The sequence below is a fragment of the Buteo buteo genome, chromosome 8, assembly GCF_964188355.1.
Source record: "Buteo buteo chromosome 8, bButBut1.hap1.1, whole genome shotgun sequence".
NCBI classification, from domain to species: domain Eukaryota; kingdom Metazoa; phylum Chordata; class Aves; order Accipitriformes; family Accipitridae; genus Buteo; species Buteo buteo.
Genome location: NC_134178.1, coordinates 41,029,727 through 41,049,558, shown reverse-complemented (window position 1 = coordinate 41,049,558; position 19,832 = coordinate 41,029,727). Strand labels below are relative to the sequence as shown.

The window sequence follows — 19,832 nt, the reverse complement described above, 5'->3', positions numbered from 1 at the left end:
CAGTAGTTAGCCTGGGAAGGATCCATGAACCACTGCAGTCTGATCCACAGCTCACATCTTTGCAGACACCAGCCACAGTAGCACACCTCGGCCTTCCCCAGCACATGAGCTACCACTCCAGACGTGCTCCTGCTGTGCAGGGGGCAACATGGCAAGCCACACTGAGAAAAAAATAAAAGCTGGGGAGAGACAGTAGTCTCATGTGTCCCCATTATCAGCACTGGGGTTAATGAAGCTGGTGGCTGCCGGGCTGTCGGAAGTCTGACACCCTTCTACACATACCTCTCTCACCTAACTACAAACCTGGTTCATTGCTAGTGCAAGGTCCTTGTTGTCAGCGAGCGCAAAGTAATCTTCAAAGAGAAATAGCTGAACAGCAGACAGAAGTGCCATCCAGGCAAATCAAAGCAGAGCTCTGGGAACAATCAAAGGCACCTGCGATTCTACTCATTAGAAGTCATCTTGCCTTTAAGCAGATGTCTCAAGATACCAATAGAATCAAAGGCTACATTTCTTCCCACTATCTGCACAGAGAATATCCACGTCATTTCCAAACATGGCTTAGAAAGTTTAAAGTAAAACAGTGTTCCTTTTGCGGGTTCTGGATGTATTGTGTGGGCAGGTGTAGGAGGGAAAGCAAGACACTGGACAAACAGGCTAGGAACCTGATCAGATACCAATAATGGATTGCTCATGGGATGCAAGATCCTGGTTCAAATCCCCACTGCAAGGGAATATCCCTGGTTTCCAGGGTGGTGAGAACTGCCAGCAAGTCTCTGTTTCATCCCAACACCAACAAAACCAAAGGTCAACTTTTGCAGAACTGGAAGAAAACTTGTTTCCCAGCTTCTCCTTAGCCTGTTGCTCCCTTATGCCCAAGTCCAGCGCACAGCTAAATAGCCATGAGATGACAGCAGCTTCTGGTCATTTGACCTGGCTGAGCATGTTGGCATAAATCAACAGGCCACTCCACAGATCATTTCTAATTATTTATTTTGATTCATAATTGCACCCATTTGGAAACACTGAATACAATGCAAAATGGATGCAAACACACACACACCAGTCCTTTCAACAAAGCTCACAAATGTGTTTCACAAAGTTTCTTCCTAAAGCTCAGGGTGAAAAAAAAAACAACAAAAAAACCCCACCCCACTCTCCAAGGTAGACAGTTCTTCCAAAGCCCATCATTCTTCACGTTATCATTAGAGGAGTTACATAAATACAAGATTTTGGGAGGCTGAATTCCCACGTTTCAGACAGAACCTCACCTGTCTGCAGAAAGATTTTTGCTGTACAAACATCCTGATAGTGGAAGAAAATCCTAGGAAACTGTAGAGTTCTTCGCTGAAAGCAATACAGGAAAACACATCCATAATCACACACGCTTCCTGCCCTTATGAGGCAATATACATTCATATAGAAGGAAAAAACCAAGCACATTATTAAGACATTAGGCAGTGAGGCAGTATCCATTTTATCTTCAAAAGAAATTTTACAGCAAATGGTTTCATTAAGACACTTGAAAACAACCTACTTTGAAGAAAAAAAAAAAAGCACCATCATAGCGTGAAGGCTGAAATGTGATTAGGAGTCACAAGCAGTGCCAACTCGGGCTCACCAGTGACTTTTGTCATTTGAGGACAAGTTAAATGGAGAAACAGTCAATGTGGGGATCTGTGACTTGCCTACAAAAAAGCACGATGTAAGAAGATACAGTTAAAGAGTGCCGAGCCACCATTTACAGGGTGTATCTAATGGTGCACAGTTCTTAGTATAGTCACCAAACAGTAGGGTGCTGGCATTTGGACACGGAGGTTTTAACACTACAACAGCAGCAACATCAGAACCCTGGCCCCTTAAGAGTTGCCCTGGTCTGCAGAAGTCCACAATACTTGTGAAACAACAAATGACTCTTAAGAGGTCATGGTTAAAGCAGGAAAAACTAATTTCCAAATCTGGGCAGAGAAACATCAAGGCTAGCTATCACCAAAATCCTTCCCCGCTTCTGGCCAGCTTGAGGTCCTCTCTTCTTACACAGGGAAAACTTTTCAGGGCCAGCAGGGTACTACTGTTTTCTGCACTGCCAGGTATGTGCATACAGTATTTACAGGTGAGACACTGGTCCTTGCCTCAAGGCCACACACACATGACTTAAGTCACCTGTCAAATGCAGCCTGCTCCCACTGCTCCAACACCCAGACAGCACGGATCTAGGCAGCTACTAACACAGTGAGCCTGAGGACTGACTATGCCTAGGTTTTAAGGTTTTTCTACCAGCATGGCCAATAACAAGCTCAGCAAGAAAATACTCAGAAGAGAAATTGTCCTTTAGTGCACAAGAGATCACAACAGTCTGCCCTTGCTATAAGTGCAAAAGGGAGCGTTACCCTTCAAGGACTGCTTGCTAATTCTCAGGGCTATTAAAATGAGAGCTCCAAAGCATGCATCTGAAGCTCGCAACTCTTCCGCCCTTTTAGATACCTTTTAGATATCCTGTTACTTTATGCTTCCCATCTCCCAAGGCATTCACAAGGTAAATCCTCTCAGGAAGAAGCGAGGACAGTAAACATAAGCCACATCCTTAAAGAAAAGGTCATTACTATGGAGATTACAGCCACCTGAACTTCCTATTCACTGGGGAATCAGCACTGCACACTCCTCATAAAAAAAACCCCAGCCTTGCAACCCTTTCAGTCTCCTGAATGGTTCCATTTCCCTCTGGAGTGAGTACAAAAACAAATTTTATGTTAGCACTTTACCCCCACTATATTGGAGTGGGCATGACCAAGGTATGGATGGAATGGTTACATTAGCCCAGGATCCTTTGCTCCTAAACTGCACTCCAAAGTCCACACTGCCTGGGAGAACACCACTGAGAGTGTCTTGGCGTAAGCAGTTCAAATGAAGTCTCCCATGCCAGAGCTCACTAAGAGACAAGAGTCAAGACTACGCTGACAGACAGGCTGCAAAGTAGTAACCAGTCTCTGCCTGTGGGAGAAAGCGAGCACAACAGGGTCAGGCACTGCCAGGGAAACGATCTGCGATCTGCTCAGCTTTCTCCCCACCAGGAGTAGCAGGACTCTGAGAAACCGCTTATCTCAAACCTGTAAACAACTCCCAGAGCTCGTTCAGCTCACGGGCGCACGACTGATTTCTGTACATGAAACTCACAGGGACAGAGGGGTTGGCTACCTCCACTGTAGGAGTTCATTTAGCCCAGGAGGTCATTCTGCCTTAATCTTCCCAAGTGCCAGCAGGATGAGATCTGAAAAGATCACAAACCTGCTATCCCACAGCATCCTTGTCTCCAGGGTTGCCAAGCTCCAATTCATCTCAGCAGGCACCACAAAATGCATATGTGCCATGGAAACATTTACAGACAGCTCATGTGGAAGCAAGGTCTTTGTGTGAATTTAAACTCCTAGGGTCAGGCTCTAAGCTCCAAACACTCGGGTCATAAAGGAACAGTTAGCACAGTCCAGCTGGGTACATTTTTCTTCACGTTAGGGCAAGGGAAGTGATCAGAAACCTCTTAGCGTGTTCAGTGAGAGACAGGAAGCAAGAGAGGTGTTGTTCCCTTTACCTTCTTATAAAGGATTGCTCACTGGCTGAAAAAGGGTAAGAGGAAATAAGGGACACCCAGTAAGTCAGTAACTCTTTCTGCACAGCCACGTTCCAAGTGCAGCTGCTCCCAATTATCTGCCGGTTATACAAAGTTCCACTTGAGGAAATCAAACAGTGCAAAGAGGGACATGGTCTTCACCTTAAACTGGGTCATGTAATCAGGAGCACACACACCAAATATGGCAAGGATCTCAAGGGACACCCCCAACCCTGCTATCTTTTGGCACCATGCACCATCCATCCATTCTTCAGAGATAACGCACAGCAGCGCACAGTGAATTTGCATCACTCAGCCAACATCCGCCAGCTGCCTGCCCACACAAGTGAAGTCACGTCCATGCTGCACACACCATCTAAAAACATCAGTAGCTAGGACAAAGCTCTTTACTCTGCTTCTGCATCTTAGGCCCAACCCGTAACTCTTGTGCCATGGTCCCAGGCTTTTCCAGCCAGACCTTTCCTATTTCTGCAGGGCTAACAACATACACAAAGGGTTTAAAACAAAAAAACCAAGAAAAAAAATCCCACCCACAAAACCTACAAACCATCACCACCAAAACCTTGTGATTTCAGCTGAAGGTCAAGTCTGGATAATATGACAGTTGCAGGCTGATGAGGAACAAGTGGCATTCTTGCAGAGCACATTTAACACATTCATTCACCTGCCAGTGCAGGTCATCTACCCCAAAACCACACAGCTCCAACACATCCTCTCCCTACATACGCAGAGACTGAACTGTTCCTTGACTTCCTGGCCTGAGAAAACAGATCTACAGTCAGGCAGCTCCAAAGTGACTGGATTGAGAGGAGACAGGATTGCTATGTTATTAGCAACACAACCGACCAAGATGCTACCTACCAAAAAAGCTGTTAGCAGAATTGCCTACTGTCCCACAGACTCCCTTCTCCCACAGAGGGAGAGACAAAGGTAGTTTCCATAAAGCTACAGTAACACCAGACAGCACTCTTATTTTCCCCTCAGAGTCCACTGTTACACGTTGCTTCAAAACATCTCCTTCTTACTTGGTATATTTACCTGCTGTCTCATGCCACAATCCATAATCAGAGCAGAAACACTTTGAGGGAGATGAGCCAAGCCTTCAAACCAACACAGACCCAGCCTGCAGAAAGAACGACGAGATCGAAGATGACAGCGTCTTCTCACCCAGTCAGACAGATGGGGATGTACTCACAACCGTAGGGGTCAAGACGTGATGGGATTTTACAAAGCCCTACAGGAATGTTGCTCACAAAGGCACTTAATACAAGCATGTATACAGCTGGATGGAATAGAAGATAGAGAAAAAATAAATAAATAAATGCACCAGAGAGGAGGGAGCTGCTCAGTGACTGCCTAGACAGTCTCTTTTAGCCAAACAGCCTGGCTTCTACAGCGGTCCATCTGTTACCTGTATCAAAAGTCCACCTTCCTGACATCTCTGGAATGTCGCACGTAGGTACAAGCCATGGATGCCTTAACCTTTGCAGGAACCAGTGCACGCTCTGAAGTCCAGCCGCAGGTTCCTCTTGATGCCAGGGTTCGCATGTAACAAACTCAAGTTCTCAAAACCTTGTGCTCTTCTTCCTGTTGAGCTGAGCTGCACAAAGTTTCCCACAGTGGAAAAAGGCAGCAGGCTCCTTCTCTCCGGGTTTGTGTATATGGCTTACCGCTTTCTGCATCCTGTTGCTGGCTGACAGCACACGAAGAACCATTCTGCCTGGGAAAGACTCTGATGTTGTCAGTCACGGGACAGGCAGCCCAAACACCGACCACGAAGGAAAGGTGTGGGAGAAGGGAGTCCTATTGGAAGGGGCCATTCCCCTGCTAAAGAAAGTCAGTCAACATCATCTGCAGAAAGAGGGGTGTCACACGATGTCTTCAGCAGAGCGCTGTGGAGGAGAAGACCCTAGGCTCAAGAAATGGCCCCAGTTGCATAGGAAACCCCTGTTATACTGGCCAGTGTCTATCACTAACCCACCCAGGAGCCTGCGCCCAGTGTTGTCCCGCAGAGCCAGCCGAGCTTCCCTCTCGGTCACGTTGTAGCTGATGTTCAACAGCTGGATAACGAGGATGTATCCCATGCCAGCTGTTACAATGGCACAGTACCACACACAGGTGAACGACAGAGCAGAGCTGGCAGCAGGGAAAAAGATGGGAAGGAAGCCATTTAGTTTTGGAGCAGCTGCTTTAGAGTGACTTTCCCTAGTAATCACTACCCTTTCAAATCCCTGTCTACATCTGCCACAGTGATCTCAGTTTGGCGCTTTCATCAGATAATCCTTAAAGGCTTTCTCAAAATTAAAGCTTCAGGGCTTACTTAATGAGAGCTTTTAGAGCTACCAGAGCTACTCTTGCACATTGCTATCACGCTACCTAGCTCTTTACTCTTACTGTTGTAAAGGCACTCGGTCTTTATTGAAGGACGCAATGATGCTCACACTAGATAGATCATGAAATGGAGTACAGAAGAAGGTGGAGTCGCTTGTGCTAGTGTACTCTGCCCGTCAATGGTAGCGCCAGTCTCTGAACTCATGTCTAACACTTTTTGCCACCCTTCCTGCCAGACAAGGCATATTAACGCTGTCTGTTCTGAGCACATAACTCAGAGGACCAGTCACTAGATAAACAGTGAGGGATGAGAGGAAGAGAAAGCACGCAGATTCCAGATTGTCAGGCCATTACCTGCATCTGGAGACAAACATATTTAAGGTGTATCTACATAGGACACAATAAATAAGGACTTCAAATCCCAGCTCCTCCAACGACTTTTTCCAAATAAATGGTGAGCTCTCTCTGAGTCTCAGGCTCCCCACCTTGGCAAAAGCAGTAATGCATCCCTGCTTTCTACAGCTTTTTAGGGAGCACTTTTTGGTCAGGTTTGACAGCTAACAGCACTGGCCTAGAGCACAGAATGAGGAACACAAGCTAAGCTGCCTGACCAGACCAAGCCCATTCCCACCCCATCTCTCTCCCAGACAGATGTCTCACCTGTAGTCGGAATAGGCCCCGGGGCAGTAGAACAACGCCACAAACGGAGTTCGTCCCCTACAGATAGTGTGCAAGGTCAACGTAATCCCATATACAGAGGTGAGCATGAAGAAGGAGAGTGCAAGGATGAATGCTTGGTGGTTCTGCTCCCCTACACAGCTGTTAATCCTCCAAAAGGAAAGAAGAGATTACTTTACTTAAAAAGAAGAGAAACAGGTTTTTCTTTCCTCTTCCCTCCCCCAGCTGTCAGAGAACTTCATTTCCAAGGTGCTTCTATACAACACAGGCTAAGAACTTTGAAACACGTTCAGAGAAGCTTTATAGCTTTTTATAGAAAGGTTATAGGCACAAGTCAGTAGACCAGTAGGGTAATAGTGGTAGATCGCTTGCCTCAAACTTTTAGCAAGTGTAGTATCCTTTGCTGAGACAGATCTATACCCTACTGCTCCTTGGTTTCAGTACTGCATGCACACAAGCACCTTTGGGTTCCCTTGCCCCAGGAAAGCACTACTGCAAGTTAACTGAAGGATTGCTAGTGCTCCACAGACCAAATTTAAAAAAAAAACCAAAAAAACAAACCAACCCCCCCTTCCAAACCCCCCAATCAAAAAGAAAAAACCAAAAAAACCCCAGATGAAAGCCAATAAAGAACCAAAGGCAATTCTGAAGTGTACTGTAAAAGTTATCAGCTATCAGGTCAACCCACTTACAGTAAAGTTTAAATTGTTCTTTACAACAGCAAGTACAAATTTACTGTTTTAAAGAACGCCACCAAGTCTTGCACATAACAAAAGCAACCCCATTTGACAGAGTCTGTAAAAAAAGCAGCTCACTTAAAAAGGGGCAGGGCAGGGGCAGAGAGAACAGACAGTAGCCTCAGCAGCGCAAAACCTACCAGACACAGTGATGGTCCAGTCTCCTTACACACCTGCCGCAAAGCCGGCAGTGCCCTGCTCGGGCTGGTCTGACCAGCTGGCATTTAGCGCACCAGTCCTTTTTCACACCTTCTGGCTCCCCAGCTGACATCCTGGAATAGCCTTTGGCCTCCCCGTTCACAGCACGGCCGCCGGCAGTTCCCGACATGGTGACGCCACGGAGCCCGTTGGAGCTCCCTCTAACACTCTTGTTGGGCAAACCCTGGTGCGATGACTTCTCGTTGCTTGCCGGGATGGGAAGGTAGCCGGGGTCTTTCTTGGCTCGAGACAGGGCCGCAAGCATGAGAATTAACCCGCAGGTGAGGGCGACCACTTGGGAATAGCCCACGTGGCCTCGGGGAACCACCTCCTGGAGAAAGACATAGTACATGTAGCCCAAGGAGAAGAGCCCCAGGCTCAGGAAGAAGAGAGTCCGTTCCTTCCTCCTGTGGGTGAGGTAGTAATACCACAGCACCAGCACGGGCAGCGATGTCAGGATGACGAGACCCAGCAGGAAGTGCAGAGCGGCAACGTGGAGGAAGACGGGCAGCAGGACGAGAGGCGGCACGAGGCTGACGTTGATCTTCACGGCCCCAGCGAACCAAGGGACCCTCACCCGGTCCGCCACGGTGTCCGCAATTCTTTCCAGAGTTCCCGGGGCCAGGGATTTGCACGTCAGCCACCTGTTAGGGGGGAAAAGCGCGGACCCCCGGCTAGCAGGCGGGCAGCCCAAGGCCCTTCCCCTGCCTCGTCCCGCTCCTGCGGCCGGTACCGGGGCGGCCCCCGCCCGCCTTCCCCCGTCCCTCTCTCTGCCGTCGAGTTTCCCCAGAACCGGCGCGCAGCTCCCCTCCCCTCAGGGCGGCAGCCCCGCGGGGGGCACCGGCTAGCCCACGGGGCTCCCCGTGAGGTGAGGCGAGGGGGACGGACACCCTCCTCAGGGAGGAAGGGAGGGTCTCGCAGCCGGACCGCTGGCCGGCCGGTCCCGGGGCGGGGGGGGGGGGAGCCGGCGGGGCGGGGGTGCCGGAGCCGTTACCTCTCGCAGCCCTCGTCCAGGTCCTCGCAGTCGCAGCAGCACGCCGCCAGGTGGTTCCTCTGGCCCCTCCGGTCCACGTACTCGCAGCAGCAGAGGGGCTCCTCCATCGCCGCCCGCCCGCCCGCCCTCCCTCAGCCTCAGCCGCCGCCGGGCCGGGGCCGCGTCCCTCACGGCAGCGCCGCCGCGGCAGCCGCCCGGCCCCGCCCCCGCCGCCAGCCGCAGGTGCCTCGCGCCCGCCACCGCCTCCTCCACAGCGGCCCCGCCCCCTTCGGCGGAGCCCGGCCGCCATTGGCCGCCCGCGCCCCGAGCGTCTCCCAAACGCGGAGGTGTGCGGGGGGGGGTGGGGGTGTGTGAGGGGACACCCCCCCCTACACACACACACACACGCTCACCCGCCCCGGGCCCATCCACCTGACGGCGGAATGGCCCAATGCCTGCCCGGCGGGGGCGGGACTGGCCGTGACGCGGCGGTACCTGGCTTAAAGGGCCAGCGCAACAGGTGGCGGCCGCGGGGGCACCGCGGGGTCCCGCCGCCCCCCCGGCTCCCGCGGGTGGGGAGAGGGGCCGAGCCAGCCCCGTCTCCCCTCTGCGGACGGGGGAACCAAGAGCGATCGGCTTTGCCGTTCCCCGGGGCTGGACACGCATGGCTGGGAAAGTTTCCCCCCCCCCGCGCATGTTGAAGTGTTGCCCGTGGAGGGTTTGGTGCCAGAACACGGCTTTTTGGGACTCAAGCGCCCACGCACACGTCCCCTCGCCTACCCCGGGCTGCAAGCCAGGGGAGCATCACTGCAAGGATGTGCACCGCTGCGAGATGGACCGAGCACCACAGCAGCCAGCACTGCCCCGCAGCCACCAATGGTGCCGTTTCCCTCACTTTTTAATTTTTATTTTCATCTTCCTTCTCTCAGCCCGTCTCGAAAAAGCTTGAAGCCAGAAGAAAAGGTGTTTCATCATCAGTGGGCACACCGTGCTAAAGAACTAAAGAGCAGCCCTCGACGGAGGGAAAATACCGAGGGCTGAAATTTTTCTGGGAGAGCTAGAAACATATGGCAGGAGGCAGACTGCCAAAGCTCGCAGTATGCAAGAGATTTAGCAAAGAGGTATCAAGCGCTTTCCCGTTTAGTTAATTAATCTTAAAAATATTAATCCCTAAAGATGGTGACTTGTTTTACAAGGTCCCCATGGCTAAAAAAAGCATATAAAGATTCTGTGGCTGTGAAACCACAACTTTTTTCCTCCAAAACACTCTTCGCTGTCGGTCATTTTTTAAGATGACATAAAAAGCTGCGATTTCATTAAAGACAAGTCCAGCTCTCTGCTGAGGGTGTCCTCCCCTCCTCCAAAATTTGCAGATCTGTTAACCAGCAGTACAACTGCCCTCGCTCACTCAGCCTGGGATGTGAGAGCTCTGCACTATTTGTAAGCAAGACTCCCCAAGGCTGGCAGGAGGGACAGGTCGCCAGGCTACGGGAATGCAGAACCCAACTTACTTCTTCCAGAAACCTTTATTCCATGCAGCTTTTGAGCCAAATAGTAAAGAGTCCGAAGGTGACAGTTACAATCCCCACCCCACAAGTCCTCACACACGCATCTGTTCTTCCAACATCTTGATCGGAAAGCTGACGTGGGTATTAACTCTCAGTCTTGCCGCTCTGTGTCCTGTTCAAGTGATCAAAGCTTCTTTGGAGCATGGAAAGGGAGATCTTTAGCTGTGAAGATAAAACCATCATATCCCCCCAATTACTTAGTCTCCTGCATGGGTGAGTGATACCAGGAAAATAATGTCTCCCTCCTCCTTTTCTTTTAAAGATCTCATGCAATTTCCTCCTCCCTGTTTCTATAAACAGTTGCCTTACTGTGCTCTCCTAACAGCTATACTCTGTAGAGTTAGTAATTACTAACAGTCCAGCATGATAAAGTCTTAACACCTCACCAAACAATAGTGCGGAAGGTAAGCCACCCCACTCATTTTTAGTCACAGTTAATGTTCATAGCAAATATTCTAAGGAATATGGCAGCAAAGCATGAATTTTCTTTTAATACCTGGCCCTCCCAGTGCATTTGGGTGCACAAAGTGTGTTTAGATTATCGACAACCCTCAGAAAACACACGATAACAGGCACTAAGATGTGTCATGACTTCCAGACAAAAGTGTTATTTGGGATGAAAAAGGTGGTTGAATTCTCTCTCTTATTTTTTTTTTTTTTAACACTGTGTGTGTTCAAAAAGCAGTTTAACACTTCAGAATTAGGAATTATTTAGGTAGTAAGCAGTGACAACGAAAAGGGCGTGGAAACAAGGAAATTGATTTCTACAGTGAAATTTCCAGCACTCAGAAGCTTTTTTCAAGCTGTGATCAAAATGGTTAATAGATTAATAGCAATTTTGTGTGCAGAGACACCTCTGAACAAGGAGTATAAAAAAATGGCTTCTTTTTCTACCCTCCTTTAGTGCGTGGGAGAACACAGAGCAAACTGGTGACGGATAGAGGTACATGTGAACTCCCCCACAGCTTTCCTAATCTAATAATTTCTTCTGTCACATTTTAAGATTTAATAAAAGAACTTAAAATCAGAACATTCATAGGTTATAAGTAAAAAACAAAAAGTATGAATTTACTGTCCTTCACTTACTGAGTTGAAATTTCAGCCTAGGGGTTTACCGATATTGGACTTCAGAATCAGAGAGACAAAACGACATTCAACAACTTCATTTTTTATATAGCACTTGTAGTATGTAAGAGCCTGAAGTGTAAGTTACTGAGAAGGAGGATTAACTCCATAGCTATGGAGCCTCTCAGAAACACACGGTTTGTAGAATTTACTTGTTTTTCACTGGAGATTAGGTGACCCATTGATACCAAGGCTAAATGAAGCTCTCACCAGTATCTAGAAGAGTAACGGGGAGCAAAAGCCAGGATAAACCAGAATGAAGAAACCCCATAATGAGATGGGCAAATACTTAACATTATGTTTTGAGTCTTCTTAGACGAGAGGATCTGTTTTGAATTAATGCAGTCTTTGCTTTGCCATGATTCAGAACTGCATCAACACATCTCATCAATACAGGTATTTGACAGGTTTAAGAAAATTGACACGAGTATTTAATCTTAGTCAAAAAAAAAACCCAAACCAACTCCCAACCCAAAACATCACAAACGTGAGTGTTGCCCATGTACCAAATTCAAGCCTAGGACAAAACAGGTCAAGGAGTGATTAAAACTTCAGTTAGCACCAGAAGACATCAAACAAAAGCTATGACAGCATAAGGGAGAAAACTTGAGTTGTTGAGAAACAAGAACATCACCAGGAAAGACTGGCAGACCTACCTGCTCAAGCATTTCAATTGAGTCTCTTAAAACTCCCTTCACATGTTTAACCTGTTCTTTATCATATTGAGGGATCTCCTCTTTTGATACCATTTCTGGTGATACGCTGAAAGAGATTGAGATTACATCAGAAACATGAAACAAGCACCTCCATGGCTTTCTAAAAGCAACTGCCCTCTGTGACCATTGCTCTGCCATTGCTAAAAGCATCCTTTTCCAAAAACCACATAAAAAGCTGCCTATAGTTGAATTTCAATCCCTGTTGCCTTGAAGATGCTGCCTCAGACCTTTATAGACAACAGCCACAAAGAACAAATGTGCTCACATTATGTTTGCAATGTAAGTTCTCACACTTCAGAGGGCAAGATCTTTGTTATGAAGAAAGTAACTCTAATCAATTCTGAGATGATCACTATGGGAGGTCACCACACCACTTCCATACTCAAGATGAGGTTATGGTTTTTAACATGTTTGCTGATACCATATTCAAGAAAGGAAGCAAAATCTGAGCCTCTTCTGTGTGTCTGAATACAAAAGGCACCTATAATGGAAGTTTGAGGAAGAGAGGAGATTTAGCAGGAGACTCACAGAAAGAGGCTAAAAAGCTAAATGAATCTCTAACATTACATTTGACATCACGCTGGTTCACACAGGATGAAGTGAACACTTTGGTTCTGTGATCAGCACTATGATATTCACAGAAGATGAGTCACAGCAGGGTGATAAATGCAAGCTAAGGTTAACACTCCCCCAAAAAACAGCTTGTCAAAGGAGAAACTTATTACTGCAAGATGCAGTCAGACATGTCACTGGATATCAGCGTAGACCACAAACGAGCAGCAAGCCCCAACAGCTTTTGAAGACTTACCACCAAGTTTCATTGTTCAAGATTTATTTTAGATCAGATTCTCACATAAGCTGAGGAAGAAAGCAAGCAAAGATTGTGAATTCAACTTACTTCAAAGAGCTTTCTTCCTGAAGTTGGACGTGATAGAGGGACTGAGCTGCATGCTCTATCTTTGACAGTTTGAGAAAGAGTGTTACATTCAGCAAGACCAAAACCAGCAAACTGCAGGGAGAAGAGAACAAAAATCAAGTCCTGTAACAATCTCAGTTGCAATGCTACAGAAACAAGATCTGGGCTAAAAACAGCTAAGAAAAGAGAATCCTTCTGGGAGAAATAAAAGGTATGGGGCACCACTATACTGAAAATAAAGACCTATCCAAAAAATTCTTAGCAGTTAGCATTAAGCTGTATAATAGCAACCAATAGGAACGACAACAGTGTCTCCTCTTGGAACTTTTAAAACTAGGAATGAGTAAGTTCTAGACTTTTTTTTGTAGGATCAGACCTAAGTAAAACTGCAAGGTAGACTAGTTTGGCAAGTCAGTATTTTCATTCCGTGTGTCACTTAAGTCAATCCATTCCCCTCCTATACCCAAGTGCTCCATTCAAATTCGGTTAGGATCTATCATGCTACATGCAATGTTAACGTGCAAGTAAGGTACAGACAAATACAGATAAAGACCAAGATGAGCTTGACTCAAGCTACATTTTAATGCAAGTGAGTACTTACAAGACACTCATTACTACAATGATGGTGGTGGTCCGACTTACAGCATCTCTTTTCCTTCCTATAGGGCATGGAAGAAAAGGAGGTTAAAAAGTACTGAAGAACATTCCTAAAGGATGCCTGCAGATACATGTCAGTGCCCAGCATTTCATACAGAATAGCTCAACAGCTTCTGATGGAAAAAAAATAACAGATCATGTGGGTGCACCAAGGCATTTTTGCAGTCATCTTGGACAAGTCAGCTGGACAGCTGGGCTCTTCCATCAGGAGCAGGATTCCCCCTACCCCAGTAGGTTGGGGAGAACACAGTGCTGGGACATGTTCACATTAAACCTAGAGAGCCTGAGAAGGTTACAGTCCATCCATTACTAACACTCAGCACATATGCTGCTAGTCACACACAAGCAGAGACAGGCTGCAAAGTGGCTCTCTTCTGCTTGTTCTCCTGCCCACATTAGTCTTTCTGACAACCAGTGTCAAATCAAGTTCTCTTGTAATTTGTCCCACCCTTATTGGCGTGGTTTATATGTTGGCCCAAAGGCAGCCTTTCGAAAGAGCATCTGCTAGTCATCAGGCAACAGACACTAGTGAGGGAGGGGAAGTATGCATGTCCTTTCCAAACTGAGCAGCAATCACCTACCACTGTGGGCAGGCTGATCTTTAAATATAATTACCTGTTCTCCTAAAATAGTTCCTTACATTCACATTTCCTGCCCTGGACAAAAAGCATACATGAAAGCTGTAGTGTATACTGTGACAGACACACTCACCTCAAAAGGTGGAGGAGCAGCAGCAAAATTAAGTAATCAGGAAGTAATCTCAGTTAGGTAAAGAGAGTCCATTACACATGGCTGTTGATTCAAATGTTCTCTCAGTGCTACACTCAGTGTTGTCTCTCCCTTTAGAAAAAGGCACTTGCTCCTATTTCAGTGTTTACAATTCAACTTGTGTCATGAAATCCACCATTCTCTGATACACATTAATGCACAGATGTTCCTCCTGTCTGTAGGTGTAGCCAATATTGTATATGCTAGTGGCCAAGTCTGTCATGTCTAGGAGCAGTAGAACTGCAGGAAATGCTTCAGTGACCCAGAAATTACAGAAGCAGATAGGAAAGAGACTCCTTAACATTAAAAACAAACAAACAAACAAAAAGCCCCAAACCCTCCATACACACCCTGCAAAAACCCCCAAAACAACAACAACAACAACAAAAAATAACCCCCCCCTCAAAAAAAAAACCCCCAAAACAAAAACCCCACACACCACCAAAACCCCAAGACGACAGGGCCAAGGTGAGTGACAAAGTCTAATCAACTCATGACTTGGGTGTGCAGTTATTTGAAGAAATAAAGCAATTTTTCAGCAACTTTAAAAAAGTCAGGTTAAGTGTCTTTCTGATCCCATCTTATTTTCAATCCTATGCAGGTACAGTGCAGCATTTTAGGTTTTGGTTGGGTTTTGTTTGTTTGTTTTAAAAACAGAAGCTGAGATTAGGTTTGATTTCATGAGATAATCATCATGAAAGTGACTATGCACGCTCCAAATCTATTTTATGTATTTTATGCATGCTTGAACACACTAAAGCATTTGCTATCACACCCATTAGATAAAGACAATGAGAGTAACATACACTCAAGTGTTACTCATGTGCTATTTTAAGAGTTAAGTTTCTTGAACACATCTTTTGGTAAACACTTGATATAAAAAGTCCTACCTATTAAGCTGCCCTGGGACTCTACTCCCATGTCACCAGAGGAGTGTTGGGAAGAACGTTTAGGAAGTGATTCTGCCAGACTCCGGTGTAAAGTGCGTCGTCTTCGTCTCAGAGCAACTAATTTTCCAGAGTCTTCTATGGACTGATTAATTGCATATTCCTCCATTAGGAGATCTGATTCTGCAGTGGAATAAAAATAAGGTTACTGAACTTTCAAAAGGAAAGCTGAAAAGCCTAGCACTGAAGATTTAAAATTGTGAGATATGGAGGGTGGCAGTGAGAGGAATAAGTGCACCTTCTAGTAAATGAAATTAAAGCAGGCAATTGACATAAACTACACCTTGACCTGTACTACCTGTCCTGTTTGCTAGAGGGCACGTAGTACACTTTTCAGATATGGTGTACGCTCAGCCTATGCAGGACTGTTTAATGATATGTTAGACAGCAGTTGGAAGAGCACTTCAAGACACTGTTAGACTGAGACTGGGAATTGTGTTAGACTGCGAGCTTGCAACCGTGGCTGGCCAGGCTGTTAACAGACATAGCCAAGGAGCCTGCCAAGTGCCACTGCTGCTCTTCTCAAACCCACAATAAAGGAAATACTTAAAGATAGGCAAAGGCAGTTGAGAGTAACAGCTTTCCTGCTGCTCCTCATGTTTCCTTCAGAAAGCAATTATGACAAGGTATACGAGAGCTCCTTGTTAGCATTAAGCTACAAGGCTTCTTTTACACCCTGGAATTGGCAGATATATTGATGACAGGAACTTCTGACTCAGATTCCTTTGGTGTTGCCTTCTTTTCAAACCATTATTTAAGGAATCAAGTTTGACAGACATGGAAACTTACATAGGAAAGGTAGCCTCCTTACTCCAGCACAAAGAAGAAAATGCCTCACCAAGTTGTTTGAAGTTTTCCTGTATTCCTCCCCAGGTATTCTTCTCAATTACAGACTTGACAAGGCCCCAAGGCTGTTTTTTGTACTTCACTTCTGCAGAAACTCTAATAAACAGAATGCAATAGTGAAAGAATGCTCTTCTAGGTAGCACAGTGATAGCAGAAATCTCTTAGCAGAAGCAGGCCTCTAGCATATGTCCATAATCTGAAATATCAAATGCAACTGCCTTGGCATTCTACCTGGGCAGCACTTAACTCTGAAGCAAGGCAAGAGACAGACAGTAGCAAAGACAACGTATCTAGCTAAAGCCTCAGGAAATCTGAGTGTCCAAATTATGGGAAACATTTTGAAGTGTTTTTCTTCAGACTCAGGCTAGCAGAGAAATTCTCTCCTCTGAAGTGTTCTCATTTTAACATACATTTAAAACAGGCTTCAGGCTTTCAGATCATAAAGTCCTGCTTTTTACTCTGTATGTGTACACATGATGTATTATGTGGGCACTGCAATGGCAGCAGGTGAAATTCATTATCACCACTCATACACCAAGTGCTCAGATCCTACTCCAAGCAGACAGAAATTAAAATCTGTCTTTCTGTGAGCATGACAGAGAGAAAGTGACATTCCTGCCTTGCCTTCCCCAGGTCAAGCTAATCAATAATGCTTCCAGAATAGAAATTAATTGGACTAGAATCCTTCAGAGGGCTGCTTTAACAACTGAATGAATCCCATTAATTTTGATTTGTTTAATTGAAGAACACTGACTGTCCTAGAATATATTTTTTTTCAACATTTTCAAATAATCATCAAAATCAATGTAAGCCCACTGTGATTCTAGTCTAACAAAACAGCATCTTTCAAATAGAGTTTCTGAGCCATTTTAAATGCACTATAATAAAGCCAGCTGTAATACCACTATGCACCTCCTGTTCTATACATGCATGCTCTGTGCACCATATTGAAGCCTAGGTTTTTGCTCTTACCCTATGGTTGCCATGTGTCTCAGATAAAACAAATATAGCTCTCAAAGAGGAAGAATGACTCACTCAAAAAAATTATCTAGAACAGTTGTGCAAGGACCTTTCTTCCCTTCTCCTCCTCCCAGTAGAGACGGCGCCTTTAGCACTTTTATAGCTGAATAATAAATCCAGGCTTGCTTACCTTTCCTGGGTACTGATGAAGATTGAGTTGAAAGGTCTTACTAAAGACAGCACAAAAACTACCAAGGATTACATAGTCAGAAAGTCACACAAATGCACTGAACATGGAACTTGATCACTTCAGGCATTTTCAACAAATGGGAAAGGGAAGTGCCTTCTAAGACTCCCCTATCTAGGTAGAGTTTAATAATGAAGTCTGATTCGCTTGAGTACCTTCCCTGCAAAAGTAGGTACGTTCTATCTTCCCTGCACCTTCCTATGAAACCATCCTCCTCTGCAGGCCCTTAGCAAGGATATCTGAGAAACTTTGTAATAAAACATCTCAAGTAGTTCCAATTTATCCCACTAACACAGCTGCACTCTAAAATGCACAACTGGTCAGAACCCAGTTCAGTCTTGGAGACGAGTTCTGTACCTCAGAGTCAACATAAGAGTTAATTTCTCAGTGAATTAATGAGATCCAAATACAGCATAGATGTGACAAGATAAACCAAGCTTATTTTTCAGAAGAGAGAAACTGACCTTCTCTATGCTGTTGGCAGATCTTTTGATAAACACACTTCATTAACCCATAACATACATGCCTTGGCTTCTCCCCTCCCACTGTGGACCACTCAGGCTCACCGTAATCGACACTTGTGACTGGATGTGCGGCTGATGCAGTATCTGTTCACAGTGTAGAAATAATCATGGTAGGGGACATCATGGGTCAGTACCTCAGCATCCACCTGATAAGACTGACCTTTCTGGCTCTGTTTATGCAGGATCTACCATAAAAAAAAAAAAAGGTATATTCATGGTACCTGATTTTTTTTAACTTTTTTTTCCTTCTTCCAGCCGGAATTCCTTAGGCTAGATCAACCAACTCCAAGTGAACTACAGTAGGGAGAAAGCCTGAACAACCACAGTAAAAACCAGTTCAGAATGGCAAGTGTAGATGAGGTGGGGAAAGAGAAGATGCCTCACACTGGAGCCAACATAGGCAGCTGCAGTACTTCCCCACTGCCATTTCAAGTACCAGATGCAAGGCTGGCCACTGACTCATGACTACAGCCCTTTTTTGAGACTGACCTATGAGACCTTTCCCAAAGCAGAATTACAGAGTGGTTGAGATTGGAAGGCATCTCTGGTGGTCATTTTGTCCAAGAACACTGCTCAAGAAGGGCCACCTAGAGCTGGTTTCCCAGGACCATGTCCAGATGGCTTTCCAATATCTCCAAGGAAGGAGATGCCACAACCTCTATGGACAACCTGTTCCAGTGCTCTATCACCCTCACAGTGAAAAAAGTGTTTCGTGATGTGCATGGTGAACCATCTGTATTTCAGTTTGTGCCCATCACCTCTGGTCCTGTCACTGGGCACCACTGAAAGGTGTGGCCTTTGGTGGTGAAAGCCTGACTCAGTCCTCTTTGCACCCTCCCTTCAGAGGGTGCAAAGTATATAATATATATACTTATATACATTGTAAGATCCCCCCTGAGCCTTCTCTTCAGCCTGAACAGTCCCAGCTCTCAGCATTTCTCATATGAGATGCTCCAGTCCCTTAATCATCTTAATGGCCCTTCACTAGACTCTTTCTATCTCTCTCGCACTGGGGAGCCCAGAAGTGGACACTGAAAGCATTTCATTGCATCTTTTCACCCCCCAATTCATAAGAGATGTTAATACTTTTCCCCACAGACTTTGTAGGAGAAGTTTACAGCCATCTGTAAAGGTAGAAAGCCTCTCTGATTTCATCAGCATTTGCTCACTAATGGTAAGAGAGGCAGCAACCTACCCTTAGAGATGCTACATTTAAACTGCAGATCCACATTCAGCTCACTGAATTCTAATCCATGGTCAGATCTCTGACAGACCATAGAGTTGACATCTCCCTTGCTTTAAAGGGCACTGGACAGACACACACATGCACACAGTTACCTGCTTTTCAGTTGCAGTCGTGAACTTCCCACAAAGTGGATTGTTAATCGTTACAGTGTACGTCAAAGTCCTCAACTGATTGCCACTGGAATCTCTATTCCAAGGGGTTGATACAGCATCTAGATGAGAAATTACACAAAGTATCACATGCAGATTACCTAAAAGGCATTATCTCTGCCCTTTCATATCTTAAGAGTTTAGGAACAGTGGTGGGGGGAGAGAGAGAGAGAGAGAACTGACTCCAGACGGTTGTGGGTTTTGCAGGAAAAGGGAAAATTGTACTTCACTGATGAACAAAGGTGAGGCACTATGTAGCTGAACCTGAGTCTACTGAAAGAGACCTGAGGGTGGGGAGAAGAGTAAGCAATGAAATGAAAATATGTCATTTCCCATCTGCTTAAAGTTGAAGAGATTCACTTAGCATTATCAAATGCTTTTGCCACTTTGCCTTCCAAGCTGACACTGAATAAATACTACCCTTTTTGACTTAATTTTCTGTTCTTATGATCTCGGTGAATAAAATTTACTCATCCAGAAAATTAAAGCCTGTGAGTATCATTTAGGAGGATGCAATGATTTTGCCTGTGTGCCAGCCATACACATTTCACTACCCCACAGAATGCATCAACTTAATAGCCTACGCAAAATTCAGGCATTAAGGTGCAGTTTTGTGGTGCA

General features: G+C 45.8%; 2 protein-coding genes across 4 annotated transcripts in view; both read right to left on the bottom strand.

The window, feature by feature from the left end:
- Window positions 1-900: 900 nt before the first annotated feature.
- Window positions 901-8,670, bottom strand: ZDHHC23 (zDHHC palmitoyltransferase 23). The gene is made up of 4 exons (XM_075034357.1): window positions 8,564-8,670; window positions 7,512-8,213; window positions 6,617-6,784; window positions 901-5,761 (listed from the first exon to the last, which is right to left on the bottom strand). Exons 1-4 carry the CDS (start codon window positions 8,668-8,670, stop codon window positions 5,494-5,496), a joined length of 1,245 nt encoding a protein of 414 aa, XP_074890458.1. The 3' UTR covers window positions 901-5,493.
- Window positions 8,671-9,950: 1,280 nt separating this feature from the next.
- Window positions 9,951-19,832, bottom strand: part of GRAMD1C (GRAM domain containing 1C) — a 54,213-nt gene continuing 44,331 nt past the window's right edge. Inside the window, exons 11-18 of one of the 3 annotated variants that reach the window (XM_075034354.1) lie at window positions 19,155-19,273; window positions 17,859-18,001; window positions 16,078-16,181; window positions 15,183-15,362; window positions 13,469-13,526; window positions 12,850-12,960; window positions 11,892-11,997; window positions 9,951-10,272 (exon numbers count right to left, since the gene is read on the bottom strand). In XM_075034354.1, the coding sequence (XP_074890455.1) occupies window positions 10,195-10,272; window positions 11,892-11,997; window positions 12,850-12,960; window positions 13,469-13,526; window positions 15,183-15,362; window positions 16,078-16,181; window positions 17,859-18,001; window positions 19,155-19,273 (899 nt within the window). In that variant the 3' untranslated portion in view covers window positions 9,951-10,194. The remainder of the gene's footprint in view (window positions 10,273-11,891; window positions 11,998-12,849; window positions 12,961-13,468; window positions 13,527-15,182; window positions 15,363-16,077; window positions 16,182-17,858; window positions 18,002-19,154; window positions 19,274-19,832) is intronic. The other 2 variants (XM_075034352.1, XM_075034355.1) reach the window with 2 other exon arrangements.

Excerpts from the sequence above, each read along its gene's own strand:
- ZDHHC23 (XM_075034357.1), bottom strand. The coding sequence starts at position 8,670 with ATGGAGGAGCCCCTCTGCTGCTGCGAGTACGTGGACCGGAGGGGCCAG. Across the intron at positions 8,214-8,563 it reads CTGGACGAGGGCTGCGAGAG|GTGGCTGACGTGCAAATCCC; the intron begins GTAACGGCTCCG and ends CCCCCCTAACAG. Across the intron at positions 5,762-6,616 it reads GGGGCCTATTCCGACTACAG|CTCTGCTCTGTCGTTCACCT; the intron begins GTGAGACATCTG and ends CCCTGCTGCCAG.